Source organism: Cucurbita pepo, chromosome LG01 (genome assembly GCF_002806865.2).
Source record: "Cucurbita pepo subsp. pepo cultivar mu-cu-16 chromosome LG01, ASM280686v2, whole genome shotgun sequence".
NCBI lineage: Eukaryota > Viridiplantae > Streptophyta > Magnoliopsida > Cucurbitales > Cucurbitaceae > Cucurbita > Cucurbita pepo.
Genome location: NC_036638.1, coordinates 6556886 through 6580171, shown reverse-complemented (window position 1 = coordinate 6580171; position 23286 = coordinate 6556886). Strand labels below are relative to the sequence as shown.

Sequence of the window (23286 nt, the reverse complement as noted above, 5' to 3'; positions counted from 1 at the left end):
TCATACCTAATTCAAACATAGACGACACGAGTAGAAGCAAGCAAATTTGAATTTAAACGCAGCACGATGACTCTTAGAAAAAAAAAGTTTATAATTTTGATAGTGAGAAAGCTACTCGTCCCCAACATTATTTTTCTTCACTTATGTCTTTACTCAATCAACAATCGACGATAGGAGAAGAGTCTTATGTCACAATCTCAATTACCCTACAAAAATTTACCCATCAACATCTTGAATCTAATCATCCCTTACCATGTGGCAATACCGAACACGAGCAAATTACCAAACTACCCTTTGGATATTATATAGTGAAGTCAATATAATTCGTCGAAAAAAATTTCATTCACTGTTTGACATAAAAGAAAAATTTACGAATGATGTGAAGACTATGATACCGATGAATTACGTGTCAAATGTTGAACGTAAGGCATATGTATTATTATAATACTCAAAAAAATGGTAAATTATTTTAGGCTAATATTTGTACATATATTCCATTTTAAACATGTGTATAGAAATGAGACAAAAAAAAAAAAAAAAAAAAAAAAAAAANATATATAAGTAATTGATGCATGCATGTGTATGGATCGGTCACCTAGTCATCACCTGGTCATCGCCTAGTCAACACCTAATCGTTAGTATGTTTAGACATCATCCGTTGGATCAACTGTCTTGTCTCTTCTTCAGCCAGTATTCTATCATTTCTGCTACGAGATTCTAAATAAGCTTCAAAGAACTCTCTGTTTTCTTTCTCTAGTTCCTTCCACACTGTTACAAAGAAATAATAAATTATCTAATAGATCGTAGATTTTTAAAATCAGTATGTCATCTAATAACCCTTTGATGCAGATTCGAATTACATTTATAATTGCTCTGAATTATACCGAACAATGCACAAATTGTTAGCTATGTTGAAGTAGTGATGACGGGTGGGAAGAAAAGAAGGAAAAATGGGAACGAACCAGTTTCAGTGATTATCGGGGTGATATTAGCGTATTTGGAGAGAGCTTCTATGCACTCCTCTTTATTCATATGGACGATCAAGCAGTTCTCGATCAGGTGTTGCACCTAAAAGCGAACGGAAATAACGTTGATACACGTTAATAATAAAGAACATGAAAGGAAATGAATGGTTACCATATGAATGTAAGCAGCAGAAGAATCAGCCATGAAATCTGAATTTATATGCATTACGCCCATCTGCGCTCAAATATATATATAGATTCATTTAGTGAAAAGGGATTTGATAACGCTACACCGACTGGCAGCAATGGAGAGGTGAAAGCGTTGTGCTTATAGGAAATTGACTGGTGGGGTCAACCAGTAGCAGCGTACCACGTGGGCAATCGGTGATAATTGGTGCAGATGGGATTCCTGAATGACCAATCATTTGTCTCGTTTTGAGCCTCCTTACCACGTGATCTGTGGGCCCCCACCTCCAGATCAGACAAAATCACAACCCCACGGCCAACTCACCAACCACCATTTACCCTCTCCCATCTTCTTGCTTACAGGTAAACCTAGGTTTACGTTTACCTACGTGTCCATAATATATATCCACGTGGACAATTAAGTTCCAACTCCACATTTCATCTTCTTAGCAGTTTTTAAAAATTAAATAAATTTCATAATTTATAATTCTATAAAATTTTAATCGTTGATTTATGCCTAATTGACATAAATAAGTGATCTAATTGTGGTTTAAAAAATTTACAAATTAATAAGACCCAAATTAAAACGTTAATATCAGTAAAATTTTTAAATAACTAAATAATATCAAATATATAATAGAGTTATTAAACTCGAATTAAAAGTTTATGATATAATATAATTCTGGAGGTTGCATTTTACTATATTAATTAATTTAGAGTATTAAAATATGAAAATAAATAAATAAATTTATTTATATCTCTAAATTCAAATAAATTTGGATAAAATTAAAACAAAGGGTAAGATCTAATCTAAGTAATAATTAAACAGAAAAAGTCAAATGAATTGAATCACAGGTAAGTAATTTTATCAATTAAAGTGAAGTGACGTAACCTTATCTAATTATTGATTACTTAGTATTATAAAAAGCTAAACATCTTCCTTTAAAGTTAAGACGTAATTAATTACTGATTACTCTTTTAATTTAACCTCCAACATAATTGTACTTCGGGGGCAACAATGCAAACAAAAAGAAGGACAGGGGTCAAAATCGAAGGCAACTTTCAAAAGTGGTCCAAAGAGTAATTAGAAGAAAATTTTGGGAACAGTATGTGGGGCCCAGGGAATGAATGGGGGTGTTGAAGTTGCACACGCAACCACTGGTGTAACCTTTTCTATTTTGTCATTATTTTCCATTATTATTATTATTAAAAATATGGCAATTTTTTTATTTTAAAATTTTAATAATTTCAAGCATATTTAGTAATTAGTTTTTTTTATAAAAAAAAGAATATTTTTTTTACACCAAATTAGAGTATATATATATTCTAAGTTAGCTAATTATGCTTATGTTGATAATTAAGTAATTAATTTTATTATAAATATCACATCGAGAAATTTAGAGAGGTTATTTACCTCTCAAAATAAAAAATAAAAAAAATAACCAAATTGTTATACAATAACCTTTTAATCTTATAACGGTAATAATTTAATACGTATGGTTAAAAGATACGGTAAAGTTTTAATAAATAATTTGGATTTTTTTTATAAATATATAATAAAATTCTATTCTTAATTTTAATAATTATTTTCATGGTAAGAAATATTGTGACAAAATTATTATTTACTAAAAGTATTTTTATGAATGATAAATTATATTTTGCCCATCGAAGTTAGTAGAAACCCTAGTATTTGAACGTTTATAAAAGCGTCGCTAACCTCCAAATGAAAACATCAATTTTCGTAGAATAACCGCTCTAGACTTTACGCTGATTTTTAATAAGAATATTTATTGCATTTGTATTCAATCCAAACCATACGAAAAGTCTAGCATCGTTGCAGTTCGATTCTTTTTAACAAAAAGTTAAATCAGGTAAAAATATATGTTTAACGTCTTAGCCTCCTACAGGTACTTTGTAGAAGGCCGAATAGGTGTTGAATTTGGTTAACCATACATTGAAATTGAGCTAAAATGAAAATTGTTGGAGTCTCACATATCAGGAGTAGTATATAAACGAGGAACATTATGTTCTACCCAAGCAGGCAACCCACCACTAGCATATATTGTCCATTTTTGTCTGTTACGTATCGTTGCCAGTCTCACAGCTTTAAAACGTGTCTACTAGGGAGATGTTTTCACTCTTATAAGAAATGTTTCGTTCTTTCTCTCCATTCGATGTGTGATCTCATAATCTACCTCCCTTGGGGACGAACGTCCTCGCTGGCACACCGCACGGTGTCTAGCTTTGATACCATTTGTAACAGCCCAAGCCCACTACTAATAGATATTGTCCCTTTTAGCACGTTACGTATCGTCATCAGCCTCACGATTTTAAAACGCGTCTACCAGGGAGAGGTTTTCACACTCTTATAAGGAATGTTTCGTTCTCCTCTTTAACCGATGTGAATCTCATATCAAAGCTATAAAAATTTATGTTCAAAGCGAATAATATCATATTAATATGGAAGATCGTTTACAACACGAACATGTTTTAATCCACCCTAGAGCTTTTTATATTAAAGTACTTGAACGTTCTTGATTTTTCTAATTATGCAATTCAATTATTAATACATGCCAATTCTTTTAATTTGATGGGACCTTGACCAAATATTGATTCTAGAGTTTTTAATAATCTCATTGAATAATTATGTTTTCTTCGTGATTCACGATATTGAATGAAAAGTCGAGAAGGATGTAGTTAGAGATGTCGTATAAAATTTTCATATTCTAAATAAAATGAACAATTTTTAATATATTTTTTATCTTTATTTTAAATAAAATGGTAATAAATGAATTGTTTCACATTAAATATCCTAAGTAACATTCCTAATGAATCAAATATATTTTTTAAAAGAAAAAAAAAATTATGTTTTCAAATTTTAAATATAATAAAATTAAAATATAGAAACTAATATGACATAATAACATACAAAAAAAATATATATATATATATATATATATATATATATATATATATATATATATTTAATTTATTATTAAATATAACAAAAATATCAATAAAATACAAAAATAAATTTTAATTTATTATTTTGAATAGATTGTTTAATAGATTTTTAAATTTTATATTTTATATTTAATAAGCCTTTAATTTTTTAATTTGGTGTTTAACTTAAAAATTTAAGAAACTATTGGACACATAGTTAAATATCCGATGAAATTTTCATTTTTATAATTGACTAGAAGCATCCTGAACGATCTTAGTCTCTTATCATGATTAATATCTTTATTTTTATAAAATTTAAATCTCGTAAAATTTCTTTCAACGTCAATATTTAAGATACCGACACTCGAAAAGGGGTCACAACCCGACATGGGACACTTTTCTTGTTTGGGGCAGGTATTTTGTCAATAATGTCATCAAACAATGGCACAAAATCTGACAACATTGTATTACATTAAAAAAAAAAACATTAATTTAAAAACAAGAAACATAAGTGCATCAATTAATCCAAATAAATAAAATTCCCATCCATCTAAATACTAATGATACAAATATATCCATGTTTTTTATTTTATCTAATAATTTGCGACACGATAATCTAATTATGCACTAATTCGATCATCTCAGATCGATATGGAACGTTTTTTTCTTATAACTTATTTCTTTTCTCTCAGAAATTGAAAATTAATATTTTTAATATAATATATATGTCGATTTTTATTGATAAAAATTATAATTAATTAATTTAATGTAAGAGAACCCATTTTTATTATTATAAAATAAATTTAGCATTATATAATGTAGAGCTTAATTAATTGATTAATCAATTCAAATAAAAATAAATAAATATTTTTACATGAAACATTAATTAAAACTAATATTGATAATTAATCAGATATAAAATATTGATTATAAATGTAAAAATTAAAATTTAATAAGTTTAAATAATATATATTTATATCAATGATTAATTAATATTAATTAAGTTATACTTTTAGTGTTCACCTCCCACGTATAAAAATCTCACATATATGGATTCCCTCACATTAAAGCAAGACTAATCAACCAAAATAAAATATCTACATGGAGTAAATTCCAATTATGCCCCTCCGCCTTGAAAGTAGATATTTTGTTTAATCAATCTGTAAGTACTCGATCAAAAAGTCAGATATTCAAATCTAATACGGTGAATTTGAACGCATTGGGCAAATTTTGTGAGATCATGGATAGAATCAGGAACAAATTTACAAGACAGAAAACGATGTTATTGCAGTTTTACTACAACATAAATGAACATGCGGGATTGTAGAGTTGAAGAAATCACCATGTTTGTGCCTTGTTCTAAAAGTGTGCCTGTGCGTGCTCTGGTTTATGCTTGTACTCGTAATCAAGATGAACAAATGCCCTCTCAATTTCTGGTAGCAACTCGAGCTTTTCTTGGAGTGATTCACCTATGTCGTGAGCCTCTTCCAATGGCATGTCTCCGGGCAGGACGATATCGACTTCGACAAAGTAGTGTGATCCAAATGTATATGCTCGAACTGTGTCAATGTGTTTGATGGCCTTGTGGTGGTTCCAACATAGGTAAGTGAGCTTCTGTAGGTACTCGGGGGCAGCAGATCTTCCGACAAGGGAGTTCACGTTTTCCAATACCGTCATCGACCATGTTCGTATAGTGTACAAAGCCAGCTGCAGCAATTTACAGAGAACACTGAATCAACATGGATAACTTCTACGAAGTTGACAAGATTAGAAACTAAAATGAAGAACGATAATCAGTTATACAAATTCGGGTGCTGCATATTATTTTCGACCAAAACCTCTGTGGTTTTCAACTTATCCAATTGTGCCGGTCCAAGTCCAAGCCCACCGCTAGTAGACATTGTCCGCTTTGTCCATTTATGTATCGCCATCAGCTTCATGGTTTTAGTACACGTCTGCAATGAAGAGGTTTCCACATCCTTATAAGGAATGATTCGTTTCCCTCTCCAATGAATATGGGATCTCACAATCCACCTCCCTTTGGGTCAGCGTCCTCACTAGCACACCGCTCAATGTCTGGCTCTGATATCATTTGTAACAGTCCAAGCCTACCGCTGACAGATATTGTCTGTTTTCGCCAGCACAGATATTGTCTGCTTTCTCATTCTCGGGGGGCTGTATGCATATGTATCAGAAGTTCTAGACCTTTATAACCAAGATGCACATTAAACTAGATCTGCTCTTAAGGGAGTTTCAAATTCAGCAAATATGAATACTGAAGGTCAACATACAACAGCAGGGAATGGACAATATGGAGAGAGAGAGAGAGAGAGAGCTTGCACTCACAATAATAGCTCCAAGAGGGTCGATCCAGCCAGCTATATAATTAGCAAGAAGAGCAGCCACAAGGCCGATTGCATTGGTGACTACATCAAAGAAATGATCTTGAGCATATGCTTTGATTATCTCGTTGGTAAAAGCCCGGCAATAAAGCATTAAGAGTAGTTTCACCAGAGTAACTGAGAGCATAATGCCCATAACCCATCGCTCTTGCTCCTTGGTTAAGTTGAACACAGAATCCTGAAATAAGAGTAAGATGTTTAATAAAAAAGATAGATGTCAAGCCTTCTGAGCAATCTGGAGCAATGTCGTGGAACAAAAATCTAGTCCAATTCACTATCTAGGGACAACTTTTCTGCTAGAGCGATGAACTTGGGGAAATTTCACGAGAAAAAGAGAGATGATTCTCTAACTACTTACGCCTAATAAGAGAGTCCGAATTGACTCCAATATTATCTGTAATCCAAGAGTTGCCATGACAGAGGCAAAAACAAGAATGCCCTGCACACAACAAAAAATGGAATAAGAATCCTCCAGCAGTGACAGCTCACAACCAATAGATTATAATGATAATAGTAATAAACTTTTAAACCCCCTCATTCTCATACTGCCCTCTTTGTTATTGAGAGAGTAGTTCTTCACGATTGAGTTCAACAATCGGAAACTTTGGGCCTTCCACTCTAACTGGAAGGCAAACATACTAGCTATTTAAGAAGCACAAACTAGGCTAGCATGTCCATATCTGATACATGTCGACACTTGGACACTCGGCACTTATTGGACACACATCCGACACTCGCGAGTACAATAGTTGTGTTAGAAACTAGTTGCAGAAAACCAAAGTAGATCCAACATTGGTTAGACATGCATCAAAAGCTTAAGTATACTAAATAGACAAATATATGACAAAAATACTAAAATTTGAGAGTGAAATATATAAAACTAATTTTTTAAGCCTACAAATCCATAAACTCATTGACTTTTAATTTTCTTCTCGTTTATATATCTGTGTGTAGGTGTCGTTGTCATGTCGACGTCCTAGATTTAAAAAAATGATATCATATTTGTATCTGTGCTTCTTAGCTAGCTATCTTCCGTGATAGCAGTCTGTCCTAAGTATCAGTATCAATATGAAGAAGTCAACTGAACCTTTGAAAAATAAAACCCAATCTTTTAACTGCAGTAAAACTCCTGACTTGAGTATCAGATATATAATTAAGAAAAGACAAACACAATGACTCAAATTCTGTAAGATTTAACATCGGGTTGTATAACTAAATCACCAGCAACCATATATCATCAATCATTAAACCATCCAGAGAAACAGCAGCAAACAACTATATGAACTCCATACAGCAGAATGATCAACGCAGTTCTTCTCCCCTTCAAAAGTGGAACTTTTGAGTGCAATCCAATTTTAGTTTATATTAACTTGATATGATAACTGTTTCACCAAATAATGTTAGATTAAGCTTGTAATTGAATCGATCATTTTGATGTTGAAAATCTTTTGCTTGCCCAACCAGCGGCATCCGAAAGCAGTTTAAATTAGAAATTGATCATAGTACTAAAGCCATTGGAAAGAGTATGTAAGAGCCAAGCCCACCGCTAGCAGATATTGTTTGCTTTGACTCGTTATGTATCACTGTCAGCCTCACAGTTTTAAAACGTGTCTGCTAGGGAGAGGTTTCCACACCCTTATAAGGAATGCTTTGTTCTCCTCTCCAACCAACGTGGGATCTCACAATCCACCCCCTTTGGGGACCAGCGTCCTCGCTAGTACACCACTTAGTGTCTGGCTCTATATCATTTTATCGCGACCCCATCGCCTTCATCCTCTTAATCACGGTCCAAGATTCATAGCCTTGAAAATCGGGTCGTGACATGTAGTGCACAAAAATTGAAGTACGTGACAAGTTGAAATTTTTTTCATTAATGCCACATAGTAAGTGAAATTGCATAGCTCTTAAACAAATATAGCTTTAGAAGCTTCCCATGTTCTGCAGTCTATAATCCGTAAGGAAAATATGAACAAAAAGTATAATCCAGTTTAAAGGCGATTAGAAATTTTAAAGACAAAATAAAGGAATTTCTATGGCCATGTTTGATAAACATTTGGTTTTTCGTTTTTTTTTTTTTCCCTTTAAAATTAAGCTTATCAATAAAATCGAACCCAAGTTTCGGAAACTACTTTTTATGGATTTTTTTGTTATTGAACTTTTGGATAAGAATCCAAATGTTTCTTTGAGAGGTGAAAATCACATAGAAGAAACAAGCGCAATTTTCAAAATTGAAAAACTAAAAATGAAATCATTTTTAAAATTCCCAATATTGGGAGAAGAACACAAGAGAAAACAAATTTCACTACAAGCCAGTGATCAAAGAGGTAGTTGCAGGCAGGGTATAATAAATCTATATCTATATATGATCATTTTTTTCACCACGTCAAACAGTAGACAAAGGGAGTTGCAAGAGAACTGACCAAAGGCTGCATACGTTTCTTGCCAATAGGATACTGATACGGGTTTGGTGTTTGCATGGAAAATGCAGTAAACCATAGGATGAAACCAGATAAAAGATCAAGAAGTGAATCCAGTGTGGAAGCAATTATAGCAAGGGAACCACTTCTGATGGATGCATATACTTTAGCTGCAAACAGAACCAAATTGGCAACATTTGATAGTCTGATTGCAAATGTTTCACTCTTAGCTAACTTTTCACGTTCTTCCTGCAACCACCATAGCCATATTCTGGTTTTGAGCAGCGAAGAATGTCTTAATCATTAAGAAAGCATAGAAGTACAGAACAACATCAACCTTTGACATTCCAGGAACATAACCACGATCAGCCAACGCATCCATTTCATTAAAGCCCTCAAGCATTTCTACCTGCTGCTGGTAGTACTCAGCTACATAATCTTCAGGAGCTGAATTCACCAAGAAAAGTGTCGAGAATAAGATGGATGAAGTTCTCAAGATATTTTTGTTCATTACTTTCATTCTTCCACTACAAATTCAAATCTAGCCATACAAACAGATACATGAAGACATACACATGCTTTACAAAGGCAAAAAAAACGTATGCACGAACAAACTTGCAACTTCAAGGACCATGAACTACCCAGCAAAACGTGGAAACCCAAAATATTGGGAACTGCTGCTACTTTCTATGCCACAATCAATGCCTCGGGAGATCTTAAATATGGGGAAATTACTCAACTGTAAGAATCAATCAACCACAAAACATCCACATCCAATTGCAGCAAAAATAAATAAATAATTCTCCAGCTTCTAGTTCAGGCCTTTGAAACTTTGAATTACATATTCTCCTCTCCAAATTTTAAATTCATCCAAAGAACGGATAGGTCAATCGTTCATTAAATATATGAAATAAACAAATGGGATGAAAAGAAAAATTCCACCATCTCAGGTCAGAAATTAAAGGAAGTGGCGAAGTGGCAGAAGAATAAATACTCTTCACAAAAACAAAATTAAACGAATATATGCAGCAGCTAGGCTAAAAAGCAAATTAGAAAGAGAGAAAACAACAGCCCAAGACGTAAAAGGAATATTTCCAGTAAAGAACAAGGCACTCAGACCATCGAATACGATATTGACAAAACAAACATGGATCGCTAACAAAAAGAAGAACAAAAGTGATTCAGCCAACAGAAGGAACGGCAGAAGAGGAGGAAGAGAGAGGGGAATGGAAATTACTCAAAACCCCAAGGCAATCATGGAGAGCACGAGAGGGTTTCTTCTCCTTATGCTCTGGAGATAACTGAAAGCCATCGAAGTTCAAGCGCCATGAGAGGTCGCCGGCGGTGGACTGGAGCAACAGCGAGCTCTCCTCATCATTCTCTACGGATACAACGGGCGGTCCCATTTCTAAGATCAGTGAAAATGCGAGAATAGTAACAATGGAGGAATGAAGAAGAAGAAGAAGAAGAAGAAGAAGGGGGAGAATTTTGGTGGTGCAAATGGTAAATTTAACGAGAATTTGTGGGCATTTTGGCAAAATGGAACTTCGGTTCGTTCACTGTGTAGTTCGAAATGCCTGCACCAATAAAGTGACTGTATTTCCAAAAATAAAAATCAAAATCAAATGCCACGTGTACGGTTCCTGCGTCTAGAATATTATTACCATCTTTGACTCAGCTTTCACTTCCCTTTTTTATAATGTTAAATTAAAAAATTAACCTAACATTTTCTCAAATGAAAAAATATTTATATTATTATTATTATTAATTTTTTCCTTATACTAATTATTTCAATAATAAATACTAAATTCATATAAATAATAGTTAACAAATTTTAATTTTTAATTTCGTGTTTAATAGAATTCTATAAATTTTTTAAAAAAAAATGAACTAAATAACACAAATGGAAAGTATTTCTGTAAAAAAAACATCTAAAATTGTCGTACTGAATCTTGGAGATGCAAAATGATCTGAGCCGTAGGATCGATCAAGAATATTAAAACTGAGTGGGCCCACGACTGCCCCTACCTTTTGGGACTAAAGATCTTTTATAAGAGAATTTTTTTAAAGTGCTACTAAGGTATATGGAAGCTTCTTGGACCCTCATTCTCTTTGGTTCGTTGGATTGGTGAAACTTAACTGGAGTCGTTGGATTGAGAGGTCTCGTTGGCCCCACTGAATATATATATATTTACATTTTAAAAATTATAAATAAAGGCGGCTGAGATTTGCGTGGGGGCAATTTGTGGAATAAAAAATCTGTTTGGTTACGTGGATAGCAGTAGTGATTCAAGTGGATAAGAGTCATATCAAATGTGGTCCGTGGGAATAGCCGAGTAGTGGCGTCTACATCACATGGTCGGGATCCTTTTGATGAGGACTTTTTTGTCTTTATATTTTAAATATTAAATTTTATTTTATACTTCCATTAATAATATAATATATTAATTAATACAAAATTATATGTGTTTCAATTAATTAATACATTATTTTGATGTTTAGTAAATGAGTCATAAAAGTATGTACATATTTGAAATAGCTAATAAATAATAATTTAATGCAAATAAAAAACTATGCCAGCTGTTGAAATAATTAAAAAAAAATGGGGGGTTTTAATCTATAGTGCTACATTAATAGATCTTGAAAAAAATAAAAGCAAATAAAAAATGTGATATTAATATGCATAATATGCTCCTTTGACAGCGACTTCCACTAATATGAGAAAAAAATGCGTTTGAAAAAATATTTGAGAAGAATTTATGTTTTATTGATGATTAAGACATTATATCATACTCGATTTATTAAAAATTAAATAATATATAAATAAGTTAACAATATCAAATGTATACTATATTTGTTTATAAGATTGATTATGTTTATGGATTACTTTAAAAGCATAATTTTAAAATTTTCAATTTATGTATATTGTCATCAACTGTATTAAAAATGATTGAGAATACTAATTGCAAATTTTTTTTAAAAATTAAACTTATTGTTTTAAATATATCAATATAATTTTTTATTGTTTTTTTTAACCGTGAGAAAATCCTGAAGAAACAACTTTAAACAAGTATTAGGTATAAATTAATCGTTTTAAATTATTTTCTAATATTAATGGACGCTTTCATATAAAGTAATGAATGAAATGGATAATACGTGTATGTGGTCTATCTTTGCATGTAAGGTAGATAATCTTCCATTAAGACAAAGGACCACTTTCAACTTCACACTTCTATCCATTTAGATGTGCACATGCTTTATAATTAAATTTATCAATTTAGGGTTTATTCTAAATAATTGTTATTATTTTTTTTAGTAAGACATATGCAAATATCGATGAATTTATTTTTGGTAGTACATGCCTGATGAGTATAATGAGATATATACAAATTTAATTATAGAGTCACGTGTTGAAATTTATATTGAAATCTTGATTTTTGAAGTTACAGTCTGGAGCCAAATCTGAATTCTATGAGCTCGTCTCTAACACTCATGACGATATTGTTGCTTTTAATTTTGACTAGGCCTAAGCTTGGCTTTCATGCATCAGATTGATCGCACATAGGGATCACAACCTACGTGACATTTCCTCTCTCCCTCAACGTCTATCATAGGACACACTCGCATCGTGAATTGTCACGCTCTCCCTCTGTGAAGCAAAGTAGATATTAAACAAATAATTATATTTTACTATGAGATCACCATTGAAACTAATGAAACGAGTGAATGCTTGAAAAATTATTGTAATGTAGTTATGACCAAATAAATGGATTGGGAGTAATTCGTTGAATAAGCGGTGTCGTTGTCCCACATCGGTAAACCGCTGAAGGAAAGGAGCGCTGAGGCTATAAATTAACAGGCGAAAGTCCGTAGAACTCACTTACCTGGATGGGGATATTGGACGATCATTAAGGCCCATTTCCTAGGCCCGCGGCCTCCATTGCACGTAGGAGGGGTGCTGGGCTTAAGGCCTGCCCATGTGGTGGAGCCTACATCATAATTTGTGTTAGCGGGGACCTGCGTACGCGCGGTCCCTTCAAACCATAGTTCCAAAAAATTTCGTATGTAGAAACGGTACTCGAAAATTCTAATTATAACAATTTCAAATTTATTTTAATATGTGAAATATTTGATTTTTTTATTTAAATATGGTTTTCTTTTAATTTATACTTTTAACTCATTTTTAAAAATAATATTCTATTACTGTATCTTTCTATTGGTATCTACAGGTTGCGTGATGGGGTTTGTCCCAAGGCTGTTGCGGATGGTTTTCGATGCATCTTCAGTGATCAGTATGCTTTGCTATCAGTCAATGTTTGAGCGAGTACCGAACTGATCCCATCTCCCTTGCTCGAGTTACTTCAGGTGCCTCCTGAACAGGCGCCGAGGTTACATTTCCTATCAAGAAAGGTTACATTTCCTATCAAGTTATATCTAGAATGTAATAGTTCAAGTCCACCGCTAACAGATATTATCCGTTTTAGTTCGTTACATATCGCCGTGAGAGTCAAGTTATATCTAGAATGTAATAGTTCAAGTCCACCGCTAACAGATATTATCCGTTTTAGTTCGTTACATATCGCCGTCACTCTCACAGTTTTACTATAAAGGAGACACGTAGGAATTGTGAGTTTGATCCCAACAAAATTTTCCAGTTACCTAAATGTATACCGGTTATTTCGTAAGATTAGTCAAAGTGTACGCGAAGTTCATTCGAACACTCACGTTCGAAACAACAGTGAATTTAGAGTTAGATTTGAATAGTTTTGATATTATTTATTGGATTTGGTTTGTTGTTGTTGGCACATCAACATCAATGGCATGCCATAATCTTGACGTTGGCTGGACACTTTGCTGACTAAATTTGAAAATTGGTCTTTCTATAGTCCCACAAGAAGTTTCCCTTTTTCCCACTGCACAAAGAAATTATGGTCCTATCCAAATCACAAGTTACTTGAACTTGAAGGAATCCACTAGGAAAACTGTTTGAACCAATCCTCACGGCTCTCTTTATGACACACAAACTGTTGGTGCCAATAGAAGATTTTGGTGAAACAACGTTAAAAGGGTAGTGACCCTATTCCCATGCCAACGAGAACATAATTCAATTGTTTTTTTATCAAGAAGTCAGAGATTCGAATCTTCATATTCTATGTCACGTTCTCACTCTCATGATAACAAGACAATGATTGTGCAACACTTATTCTAACCCAACGAACAAGTTACACGTATGATCGTGACACCCTACATGTTTTTAAGGTATTATTTAAGTCGAGAAGTATAGAGGAAGTTAGAAGTAGAACCATCCCCTTTATGTTAAATTTACAATTTTTTATTACAACAAGTAGAGTAAGAGAATTTGAACTTTGATCTTAAAAAAAGTAGTACGTATCAATATCTCATCACACTATTTCACAGCTTCCGAGCCCTCTTCTTATTATTAGTAATAAGCTAAGACACTTGAGTGCTCTATATAATACGGCCGAAAAACCGATCTTAAAATTTTGAAGTGATAATTACATGTATGACCTTTGGGCTTGTCTTGTGTATGAATCAAATGGCATATGAGACAACCAAGTTGACATGCTTTTGTTTTGTTTAAAAGCTTATTGGTCAGTTGAGGTTAATCTTCTTCTTATGGTCATCTCATCAAGAAAGTGGAGAGACTTTTTCAACCATAAATTAAAATAAGAAATTTATTTATATAAAGATTTTGTATATTTTATGATATGAATCCATAAAATACAAAGAGAATGGTTGAAAGAAATGAGTAAGAAGAAGCAATGATTGAATAATGCCAAAATATCACATGATTTTGTGGTAGAAAGTAGACCCATACCTTTTAAATTTTCTAAATTATAATTTTAGTCTCTCGTAAAAATTTTCAATAAAATGACTAAAATTACAAGAATTTGATCGAGTTGAGTGACAAAGAACGTTCCACTTCAAAAGAACTCATTTTCATTATGATTTATTTATTTTTTAATTTAAAATATTTATTTAGTTGATCCATTGGTGTGGAATGCTCCAACTCGATGGTTAGGAAGTGAATTTTGTGAAATGGGTTCGATTTGGCTTGCGTTCTAGGGCTGTTCTTAAATGGAGCCAGAGAATTCTTAAATGGAGAATGGGAGTAATAAAAAGTGTGAAAGGGCCCAGACATTGAAATCTGGTTAAATGCAATTTTCTCTACCTGTGCTCCTCTTTCCTCTCCACAGCCAGTCTCTCTCTAATTCTCTCTCAGATTATACTAAAACGTCTCTGCTCTGCTCTGCTCTCACTATCTCTTTCAGTCACTACTTACTCACTCCACTGAACCTCCTCTTTCATTTGATTTTGTAAGTTGCAAATCTAAACTCTTCATCTCTTTTCTCTTTGATTTCATTGCAAACCCTAGAAATCAAGCACTCTAAATTGCTTTCTCTTTTTCAAAGTCGTTGCTCTGACTTTTCTTCTTTTGTAGATTATCGAAGAGTTGTGTGTTGTCAGAGTTTGAGATTTGTTGTTTCTTTGTTGTTCTTTAATTCTTGCAATTTGGTTTCTGGGTTCTTTTTTATTTCATCTGGGAACTATGAAATAAATCGTGGGCATTACTTAATTTAGTTCTTCGAAGTGTTTTCTTTGACTTATTTTTTGTTACTGCCCTTTGGTTGATGTTATTGATGTTGATCTGATATGGGTCTGACTGTTTGATATCTGTTTATATATGATTTCAGCGCAATATGTTCATTCTTTTGTCCGGGTGAAAGAAGTTAAATTAGGGTTTCTATACTTTCTTGGGCTTCTTTGAGTTATTGTCTGTGGATTTTGGACGGGCATGGTGGGCTCCGAGGACTCTGGTACTTCTGGGGCCGCAGTGCAGCTCTCTGGCAATCGGAAATTGTTCTGGCGCTCGGCTTCGTGGTCTGCATCACGTTCCTCCCTTCACCACCCGGAAGTGAACAGAGAAGGTGGAGACCCCAATGGGAATCTTGGTGATAGCAGTGGACCAAGCCGAATTTTCCCTGCCCCATTAACTCCAAGGTCGCAGCAGCATTGCAAAGCGAGGTCGTGTTTGCCTCCTTTACAACCTTTGTCCATAGCTCGGCGAAGCTTAGATGAATGGCCGAAGGCGGGATCGGATGATATTGGTGAGTGGCCGCAGCCTCCTACACCAAGTGGCAGAGGAAATTGCGAGAGGTTGAAACTTGATTTGTCGACAATTCAGAGAAACCCGGATAAGAATTGTGGGCTGGTGAAGAGGGATAAGATTGCTTTCTTTGACAAAGAGTGTTCAAAGGTGGCTGAACATGTATATCTTGGTGGTGATGCGGTTGCTCGAGATAGGGATATACTTAAACAGAATGGAATTACTCATGTGTTGAATTGTGTAGGTTTCGTTTGCCCTGAGTACTTCAAAGATGATTTCGTGTACAGAACTTTGTGGTTGCAGGATAGCCCTTCTGAGGATATTACCAGTATACTTTATGATGTTTTTGACTACTTTGAAGATGTTAGAGAACAAAATGGAAGGGTTTTTGTTCATTGTTGCCAGGGAGTATCGCGGTCGACGTCGTTGGTGATTGCCTATCTTATGTGGAGAGAAGGGCAGAGTTTTGATGATGCATTTCAATATGTAAAGGCAGCAAGAGGTATTGCTGACCCCAATATGGGTTTTGCTTGCCAGTTATTACAATGCCAAAAGAGGGTCCATGCTTTCCCTCTTAGCCCAAGTTCACTGTTGAGGATGTACAGAGTTGCTCCACACTCGCCATATGATCCTTTGCATTTGGTCCCCAAAATGTTAAATGATCCTTCTACCTCATCTCTGGATTCTAGAGGTGCATTTATCATTCATGTACCCTCTGCCATATTTGTTTGGATTGGTAAGAACTGTGAAGCAATCATGGAAAGAGATGCGAGGGGAGCTGTTGTGCAAATCGTTCGATATGAGAAGGTGCATGGGCCTATTTATGTAATTAAAGAAGGGGAAGAACCAGCCAACTTTTGGGACTCTTTTGCAAACCTGTTACCTTTAATGGATAAATCTAACAGTAAAATTAATCTTGGGGAATTAAGAGCTAAGCCTTATCCAGGGGAGAGGAGAGTTGATTCCTATGATTTAGATTTTGAAATTTTCCAGAAGGCTATTACTGGTGGTTTCGTTCCTCCATTTCCTTCATCTGAGAATGAGCATGAAACCCATCTTCCTGTCAGAGAAAGCAGTTGGAGTATGCTTAGGCGTAAGTTTGCCTCTGGAAATATGAGAGAGTTTGTATCAGCTCCACGGATATCGCTCTCTAGGGTCTATTCTGACTCGTTGATGATGGTGCATTTTTCTGCAAAACCTTCATCGCCTTCAGCAATTTCTTTGTCTTCGTCATCTTCTTCGCCTATCCATCTTTCGCCAGACTCCCTTTCTTCTGATTCAAGTTCAAGTTCAAGTTCAAGTTCAAGTACCAAGTATTTTTCAGAATCCTCTTTAGATTCTCCTTCTGCTTCTTCACCTACAGTTCAAGTTTCTTCAACTCTATCTAGTTTTTCTAACATGCATCTTATCTCATCCAATAGTTCCTTAGAATCGATGCCCGATGGTCCAGAAACTCGTGATGCAGTCCCTTTGGAATCAAGTTCTCGGTCATTCTCATTCCCATCCAAAAAGTTCTCACCTTCTCTTGCAGAACGCCGAGGTAGTGCAAAATCTCTGACATTGCCTACAATGCCTTGTAAAATCAGAGCAACAAATAGTGCCTCAAGGTTTCTTGCCACTCAAGAAGATGGTAAGAGGAAAAACAAGATTTCTTTCTCTCTTGATGCATCATTTAATATGAAAAAGGGCTCAGAGCCTATGGATAATGTTGAAGATGAACAAACAAGTTCCACTCAGAATTTCAAGAATATCGAAAATGGAATGGATGTACGGGTAGGTTGCATGGCCACGAGCCAGGTCGAAACTGAAGTTGCTGGACAATCAGCTGGTTCATGGAAAAGCTATCCAAAACATTTTGAAGAAGGCATGGTATCCAGTGTGTCAAATGGGAAGCAAGATGGTGAGTTTGTCCAACCAATGGTATACTGTTGGCCGGAGTTAGCAAAGATTGCAGCTTTTGACACAAGTTACCTTCATTCTAAAGCTGCCGTAGTGATTTTCTCTCCAAGTAGGTATTTAGGCAAGAAGGATGACATGATGCTGTATATTTGGGTAGGAAATTCTTTTGACCATGATTTATCTCCGATTCAAGTAAAGAGGGACAAAGACTTGGTTGATGTAGAAAAGATAGACTGGGTTAAAGTTGGCCAATATGTGCTTACTGAAATAGGTCTGCCAGAAAATACAGAAATTAAGGTACTTTGGACCGTATTCTTTTGTTTTACTACGATACTTGGATCGTTTTTTTTTTTGAAACTTCTGCTGTTAATCTAGGAAGGAGGGAAAAAATATTGTTTTATTGCTCTAAATCTTCAAATGCCAAAACTTTGTGGGTGTGGTGCATATATTCGTTGACTGTTTTTCTCCCTAATTCACCCACAATATTTCTGTGTCTAATTCTCGAAAATATGTTCTTCATGGAAATAGAAATGGCCTGGAGTTGTGCAAGGCACCATCTAAATAGTAGTGACAATGAATTGTTGTTTGTAGCTTAATTTTCCTCAACATGTTATGGGTTTATGCCTTTGTTGTTTTTGATCCATTTCCCCATTATATGATGTATGTTTTGATCTTCCCTACAAATTTCTTGTGAAAGCAGATCGTTAAAGAAGGTGAAGAAACAGAGGAATTTCTTGCACGATTGAGTCTTTTGTAGCCCCGCTGCTAAGATACATTCCCTTGATTTGGTAACGAAGATTATTTGATTGTCGAGCTGGCTTAGCAAGCCATGCTACTTAGTCATTTAACGAAAATGAGTGAGGTAAGCATGCTGGACATTGTTTGACTATTTTGATTCTCTGCTGCTGCAATCCTAGCCTTGTTCTCACTTTGTTTTTCTTTTACTGCATTCAATAGTTTTTAATGGCTTTCTATTGGGTTGGACCATGCATGTCAATGATGGGACCATCCCTTGTTAATTTTTTGAGGGTTGGCCTGATTAGGAATGAATTAATCATGTAGTCTGTTGATAAGGTCGCATAATTTGGAGATAAACTTATCTAATCCTGCCTTAGTCGGTCGACATTACAAAAGAGGGCAACAAAAACAAGAACTAACCAATAAAAGAGCCTTCACAAAACACTTAGTGTCTAAATGAGCCCTTTTAAGTTAGATCATTCTATTTTGTTAGCCTTCTGATGAGTCCATGAGAAGCTGAGTTTTGATTGATTTTTGGACATTGGTTGCTTTGTTTGCAGGAGACGCTTGAAAATCCAAGTCGTTTATAGCAAAAGCCTTAACAAGTTGTACAGAGCTGTAACACCCACCTCTCCCCGTAATTCATATTTGATCTTGTAAACAGTTTGCTGAAAGGCCCTTGCCCTGCATATGTTATTGACTTTTGGCTTCTTAATAGGATCAATCAAATCTTTCTTTAACTCCTCTTGGCTTCCTTTCTCTTCTCTCAATCTGAAGCTATGTTGAATGTCTATGAATGGAAACCCGACAATCGGGTACCGAGGTTCACATCAAATCCTATTTACACATTTCTTAACTTTTACTCTCATTCAAACTCATTCACGTACTCTTCCTTTATTCCAGTATATAGCAGTATATAGTATTTATCTTTGCTATAGGCGAATATGAATATGTCTCTGTGTAGTCCCATAAGTTTTAATATGGTCCTTTTGCAACCAATATTGCTTCTAGGCGTTCAATACTATCATCTTCCTGTTGCAACCAACCTTACAAATGACTCGTTTGATTTAGACAAGCGATGGTTTGACATATAGTTTCTCATGATATCAACTTTACAAATGTCATTTGTAGATCATTAGACCGAAAATGTTCATATGGTTGTTCAAGGAGATCATGACCTTTTATTGAGAGTCTGAATTTCTTCACATCTCTCCCCCTAAGTTTAGACAGTGAAAACTTGAACCTTGGGAAGGGACCAAATGAAAATTCAAAGCATTTATTTTTCTTATTTAATGATTTTACAGTACAACAGGGGTTTCCAAGAAAAAAGAAATAATGAAGGGTTGCATGCATCATCATACCTATCTCCCCATCCATATTCAGAATCTCTGTAATCGAAGCGTCAAACAAAAAACCAATGAGAACAGTAAAACCCAAGTATCAAACCATGTCTACTCAAAACCAAACTGAAATCCTAGTGCGTTTTAAGCTTGTCATAGACAAAAAGAGGAAGAAAATCCTATATGCTGAAGCCGACAAGACCTTCTTCGATGTCATCTTCGCCATACTTCGACTTCCTGTTGAAGAGGTCGTCAAGCTGCTCTCCACCGGCCAAGACAGCCCCATGGTTGGTTCACTTGGAAGTCTCTACCGCAGCTTGGAGGCCTTGAACATTACATATTATAACCAAAATCAGTTAAAGGCCGACCTCCCAACGCCCATTACTCAATCCCAGATCCTAAGACTCTTGCAAAACGATCCTTCTAAAGGACCAAAGACCTATTATGCATGTTCTAATAATTCTTACTGTCGTTATAGTTTTAGTGCTACATATAATATTGAATGTCCCAAATGCCACTGTAAGATGGTTAGCCCTGCATCATATGTGTGCGAACCTAATGAGGCACGACCCATTGTGGGAGATTTTTTGAAAGGGGGGACTGTTACGTACATTGTGATGGATGATCTTACTGTTAAACCATTGCCCTCTTCCACTCTCTCCATTTGCACCATGTTTTATGGGCTAAATTTGGAGAATGTTAGGCAGCTTGGCGTGGAGGTTATCGATATGGACATGAATGACGTATGTGATCCAACATTTTTGTTGCTTATATTTCTCTCTTCATTTCATAACCATTTGAATTTTTGTTTTTAAGTTATGTTGGGTTTTGTAGTGCTTGAATCTTCTAAGGACTTCTCTACAATCAACCACTGTCCTGAGCGACTTGTTTCTTTCCAGGATCAACTTTCCACAATCCTCTGGTATTTTTACAATTGTTTCTCGTATATTCTACAATATCAATACCCTTCTAATAATTGAATTTTTTGGTGAATAATTAACTTTTAGTCCTACTACCTCATTTGAATCTGTTCTCCAATGTTTATTAATTTATAACAGTGGTGGAAGAAGTTATGGTATAAAAAGATGAGCATGGGTGCTGACAACTTTTGGAGATACATGTGAGCTTCCCCCCTTGTCAAGGAATTTAAGGTTGTTTCAGAAATGTATATGAAATCAAGGAATCTTTGGACCAAACTTGTTTCCAGAGATCTGCTCTGCGTGCTAAGATTGTTGGTTTCCATGGTTTTATTCAAGCCGTCATGATGCTATGTCGTCTATTTTTATTTCATTATCAATATAGTTAATGTCATCTCTCTGTTTTTTGGTTATGTTATCTTTCTTTCTTAACTACTCTTTTGAATTCTATATAAGATTCCACACCCTGTTCTGAAATTCCCTTGTTGAACAACATTTCTCTGGAGTTGTCGAAGAACATGATAGGAATATATGAGATTGACTGAAAACCTTAATCGACACGAACCCAAATGTCAAGAAAACAAATTTTATATGCAACTACCCTGGCCTTGTTTTATTCTTTTCGCCGCCGGTGCGTCTGGATTCCGTCGGAAAAAACTGGAAATTAAACGGATTAAGCTGTAGGTTTACCGAAACGTTACAACAGTGTGGGTCTGTGAGACGACGCAAGCAGGACTTGCATTGAACGGAGGAGATCGATAACGGCGATGTAAACGACGTCGGCGAGTTGGGTGGAGAATTTTGATCCATGGGGTCGAATCCAAACCCAAAGACCAGCAACCTATACCCAGTCCAGTCTAGTCCAGTAGCCTAGAACCTTTTTACTCGGCCCAAAAACCTGCTTTCAAGCCCAATTAGGCCCAACCCACTAAACACTACGCAGCCTTGCGCGTTCTTTGTAACAACCCTTGACCTGCTCTAAGACCTGCACGTGTGTCAACGTCCTTAAGTTACGCGTGTCAAAGTCTCTAAGTGACACGTGTCACTTCTGCAGACGCCGAGTCTTTCGGCTCCAGCGGATAGTCTACGTGCAGTCCCCCGGCTAAAAAAAATGGTGTATTCGGCATGGTTAGACATTTTTGACACCGACCTTCCTGATCTAATTTTGACCTAATAGAGGTAATTGAGGTCAGTATAATGTACTATTTCCGAACCTCAAGTTAAATTAAATTAGAAAAGTGAATTAGTAATGAAGCGAGATGGACGGTTTAATACAAAACAACTCCTGACGATATTTGGAGCAACTTTGGAGGATGAATTCAAACTTACAGAGAAAACACTGGTTAAGGTCAACCAAGTAAGTGGTCTTACTATCGGATCATTTAGAACTTATATGTTGTATGATGACACGTGCCCCATGGTTTGAAAGGTTGTGAAATGATATGTTTACGATATGATATGTGAATGATATGATATACCTAACAACATGTAAGTGATATGATATATGAGTGACATGATATAAATTATGATGTAATATGATTAATGATACGGATCATGTTGTGACACGATTTATGATATGATATGTTTATGTTATGACACATGTTTGATATGATAAGGTATATAATATGATTGTCATGCAATATGATGTTTTGGCATATGCACTCCTCGATCTATGCAAGGAAAGTTATGGTAAAAATGATATGATATGAAGAAAAAATGAAAGGGTTGTTTTACATGATAATGAAGGAAAATGTTAGGACTTCATGCATAATTGTTCATACATCAAGGAATTCTTCTCTTTTTATGATGGTACAGACGAGTACATTATGAGATAGATAAATGATTATTATATTTATTATAATGTTGCAACAGTCACTATTCCTAACAGGTATCCTACAGCAGCTCCAGAGAATGCTAGCCCGACCAAGAAAGGGGCCCATGAGGTGTGCGAACCGACTGGTGGGTCCATACTCGCACGTGCAGGCCGTGTGTAGAACAGCGAGGAATCCAAAAGAACCGACTAAAATTCGTTGCATACATGCACATAACACTTATTACATTTCATGAATGGGATTAATATCAAAGCTTTATAAATATTTGAAAACACAAGTAGTAAGCAAGAGGGAGGTTATGTGAAGGGTGTGGTGAGTTATATGGTGATGGATGACTTGAGGGTGATGCCTATGTCTACCATCTCTTGCGTTACTCTGTTGAGCACGTTTAAGGTCAAAGAATTGGATGGTTTGGAGGAGGAACTTGTCACTTTGAATGTGGATGAGGTAACCTATGATGTTTTTTTTTTTTTTTTTTTTTTTTTTTTTTTTTTTTTTTTTTTTTTTTTTTTTTTTTT

The 23286-nt window shown here is 35.0% G+C and overlaps 4 protein-coding genes and 1 non-coding gene across 6 annotated transcripts; 3 read left to right on the top strand and 2 right to left on the bottom strand.

Annotated features, from left to right (window-relative positions):
• Positions 1 to 392: 392 nt before the first annotated feature.
• Positions 393 to 1244, bottom strand: LOC111808986. The gene is made up of 3 exons (XM_023695270.1): positions 1138 to 1244; positions 963 to 1068; positions 393 to 768 (listed from the first exon to the last, which is right to left on the bottom strand). The coding sequence occupies exons 1-3, from the start codon at positions 1198 to 1200 to the stop codon at positions 629 to 631; spliced, it is 309 nt and encodes a 102-aa protein (XP_023551038.1). The 5' UTR covers positions 1201 to 1244; the 3' UTR covers positions 393 to 628.
• Positions 1245 to 5303: 4059 nt separating this feature from the next.
• Positions 5304 to 10515, bottom strand: LOC111801382 (metal tolerance protein 11-like). The gene is made up of 6 exons (XM_023685362.1): positions 10151 to 10515; positions 9251 to 9360; positions 8917 to 9162; positions 6855 to 6935; positions 6441 to 6674; positions 5304 to 5801 (listed from the first exon to the last, which is right to left on the bottom strand). The coding sequence occupies exons 1-6, from the start codon at positions 10317 to 10319 to the stop codon at positions 5454 to 5456; spliced, it is 1188 nt and encodes a 395-aa protein (XP_023541130.1). The 5' UTR covers positions 10320 to 10515; the 3' UTR covers positions 5304 to 5453.
• A 2274-nt stretch (positions 10516 to 12789) lies between these two features.
• On the top strand, positions 12790 to 12951 carry LOC111782847. The gene has a single exon (XR_002813209.1). It is a non-coding gene; the product is annotated as a U1 spliceosomal RNA (small nuclear RNA).
• Positions 12952 to 14974: 2023 nt separating this feature from the next.
• Positions 14975 to 19423, top strand: LOC111802076 (protein-tyrosine-phosphatase MKP1-like). Of its 2 annotated transcripts, XM_023686330.1 has the most exons (5): positions 14975 to 15251; positions 15630 to 17355; positions 17464 to 18238; positions 18642 to 18803; positions 19240 to 19423. In XM_023686330.1, the coding sequence occupies exons 2-4, from the start codon at positions 15731 to 15733 to the stop codon at positions 18696 to 18698; spliced, it is 2457 nt and encodes an 818-aa protein (XP_023542098.1). In that variant the 5' UTR covers positions 14975 to 15251; positions 15630 to 15730; the 3' UTR covers positions 18699 to 18803; positions 19240 to 19423. The 2 variants fall into 2 exon arrangements, with proteins under 2 accessions (XP_023542098.1, XP_023542092.1); XM_023686324.1 differs by having other exon boundaries at positions 15630 to 18238.
• Positions 19424 to 19591: 168 nt separating this feature from the next.
• On the top strand, positions 19592 to 21311 carry LOC111802089 (the record flags this gene model as incomplete). Its single annotated transcript, XM_023686338.1, is given in 3 exon segments — positions 19592 to 20762; positions 20854 to 20941; positions 21078 to 21311. Coding segments are annotated over 3 exon segments (777 nt in total). The 5' UTR covers positions 19592 to 20096.
• Between the last annotated feature and the right edge of the window lie 1975 nt (positions 21312 to 23286).

Coding starts and splice junctions, on each gene's coding strand:
- LOC111802076 (XM_023686324.1), top strand. CDS start 15,731: ATGGTGGGCTCCGAGGACTCTGGTACTTCTGGGGCCGCAGTGCAGCTC. Junction 18,239..18,641: donor CAGAAAATACAGAAATTAAG/GTACTTTGGACC, acceptor TTGTGAAAGCAG/ATCGTTAAAGAAGGTGAAGA.
- LOC111801382 (XM_023685362.1), bottom strand. CDS start 10,319: ATGGGACCGCCCGTTGTATCCGTAGAGAATGATGAGGAGAGCTCGCTG. Junction 9,361..10,150: donor TGATTGCCTTGGGGTTTTGA/GTAATTTCCATT, acceptor TGGTGAATTCAG/CTCCTGAAGATTATGTAGCT. Junction 6,675..6,854: donor TTCGGACTCTCTTATTAGGC/GTAAGTAGTTAG, acceptor CTCTTATTTCAG/GATTCTGTGTTCAACTTAAC.
- LOC111808986 (XM_023695270.1), bottom strand. CDS start 1,200: ATGGGCGTAATGCATATAAATTCAGATTTCATGGCTGATTCTTCTGCT. Junction 1,069..1,137: donor CTGCTGCTTACATTCATATG/GTAACCATTCAT, acceptor GTTCGCTTTTAG/GTGCAACACCTGATCGAGAA. Junction 769..962: donor CCCGATAATCACTGAAACTG/GTTCGTTCCCAT, acceptor TCTTTGTAACAG/TGTGGAAGGAACTAGAGAAA.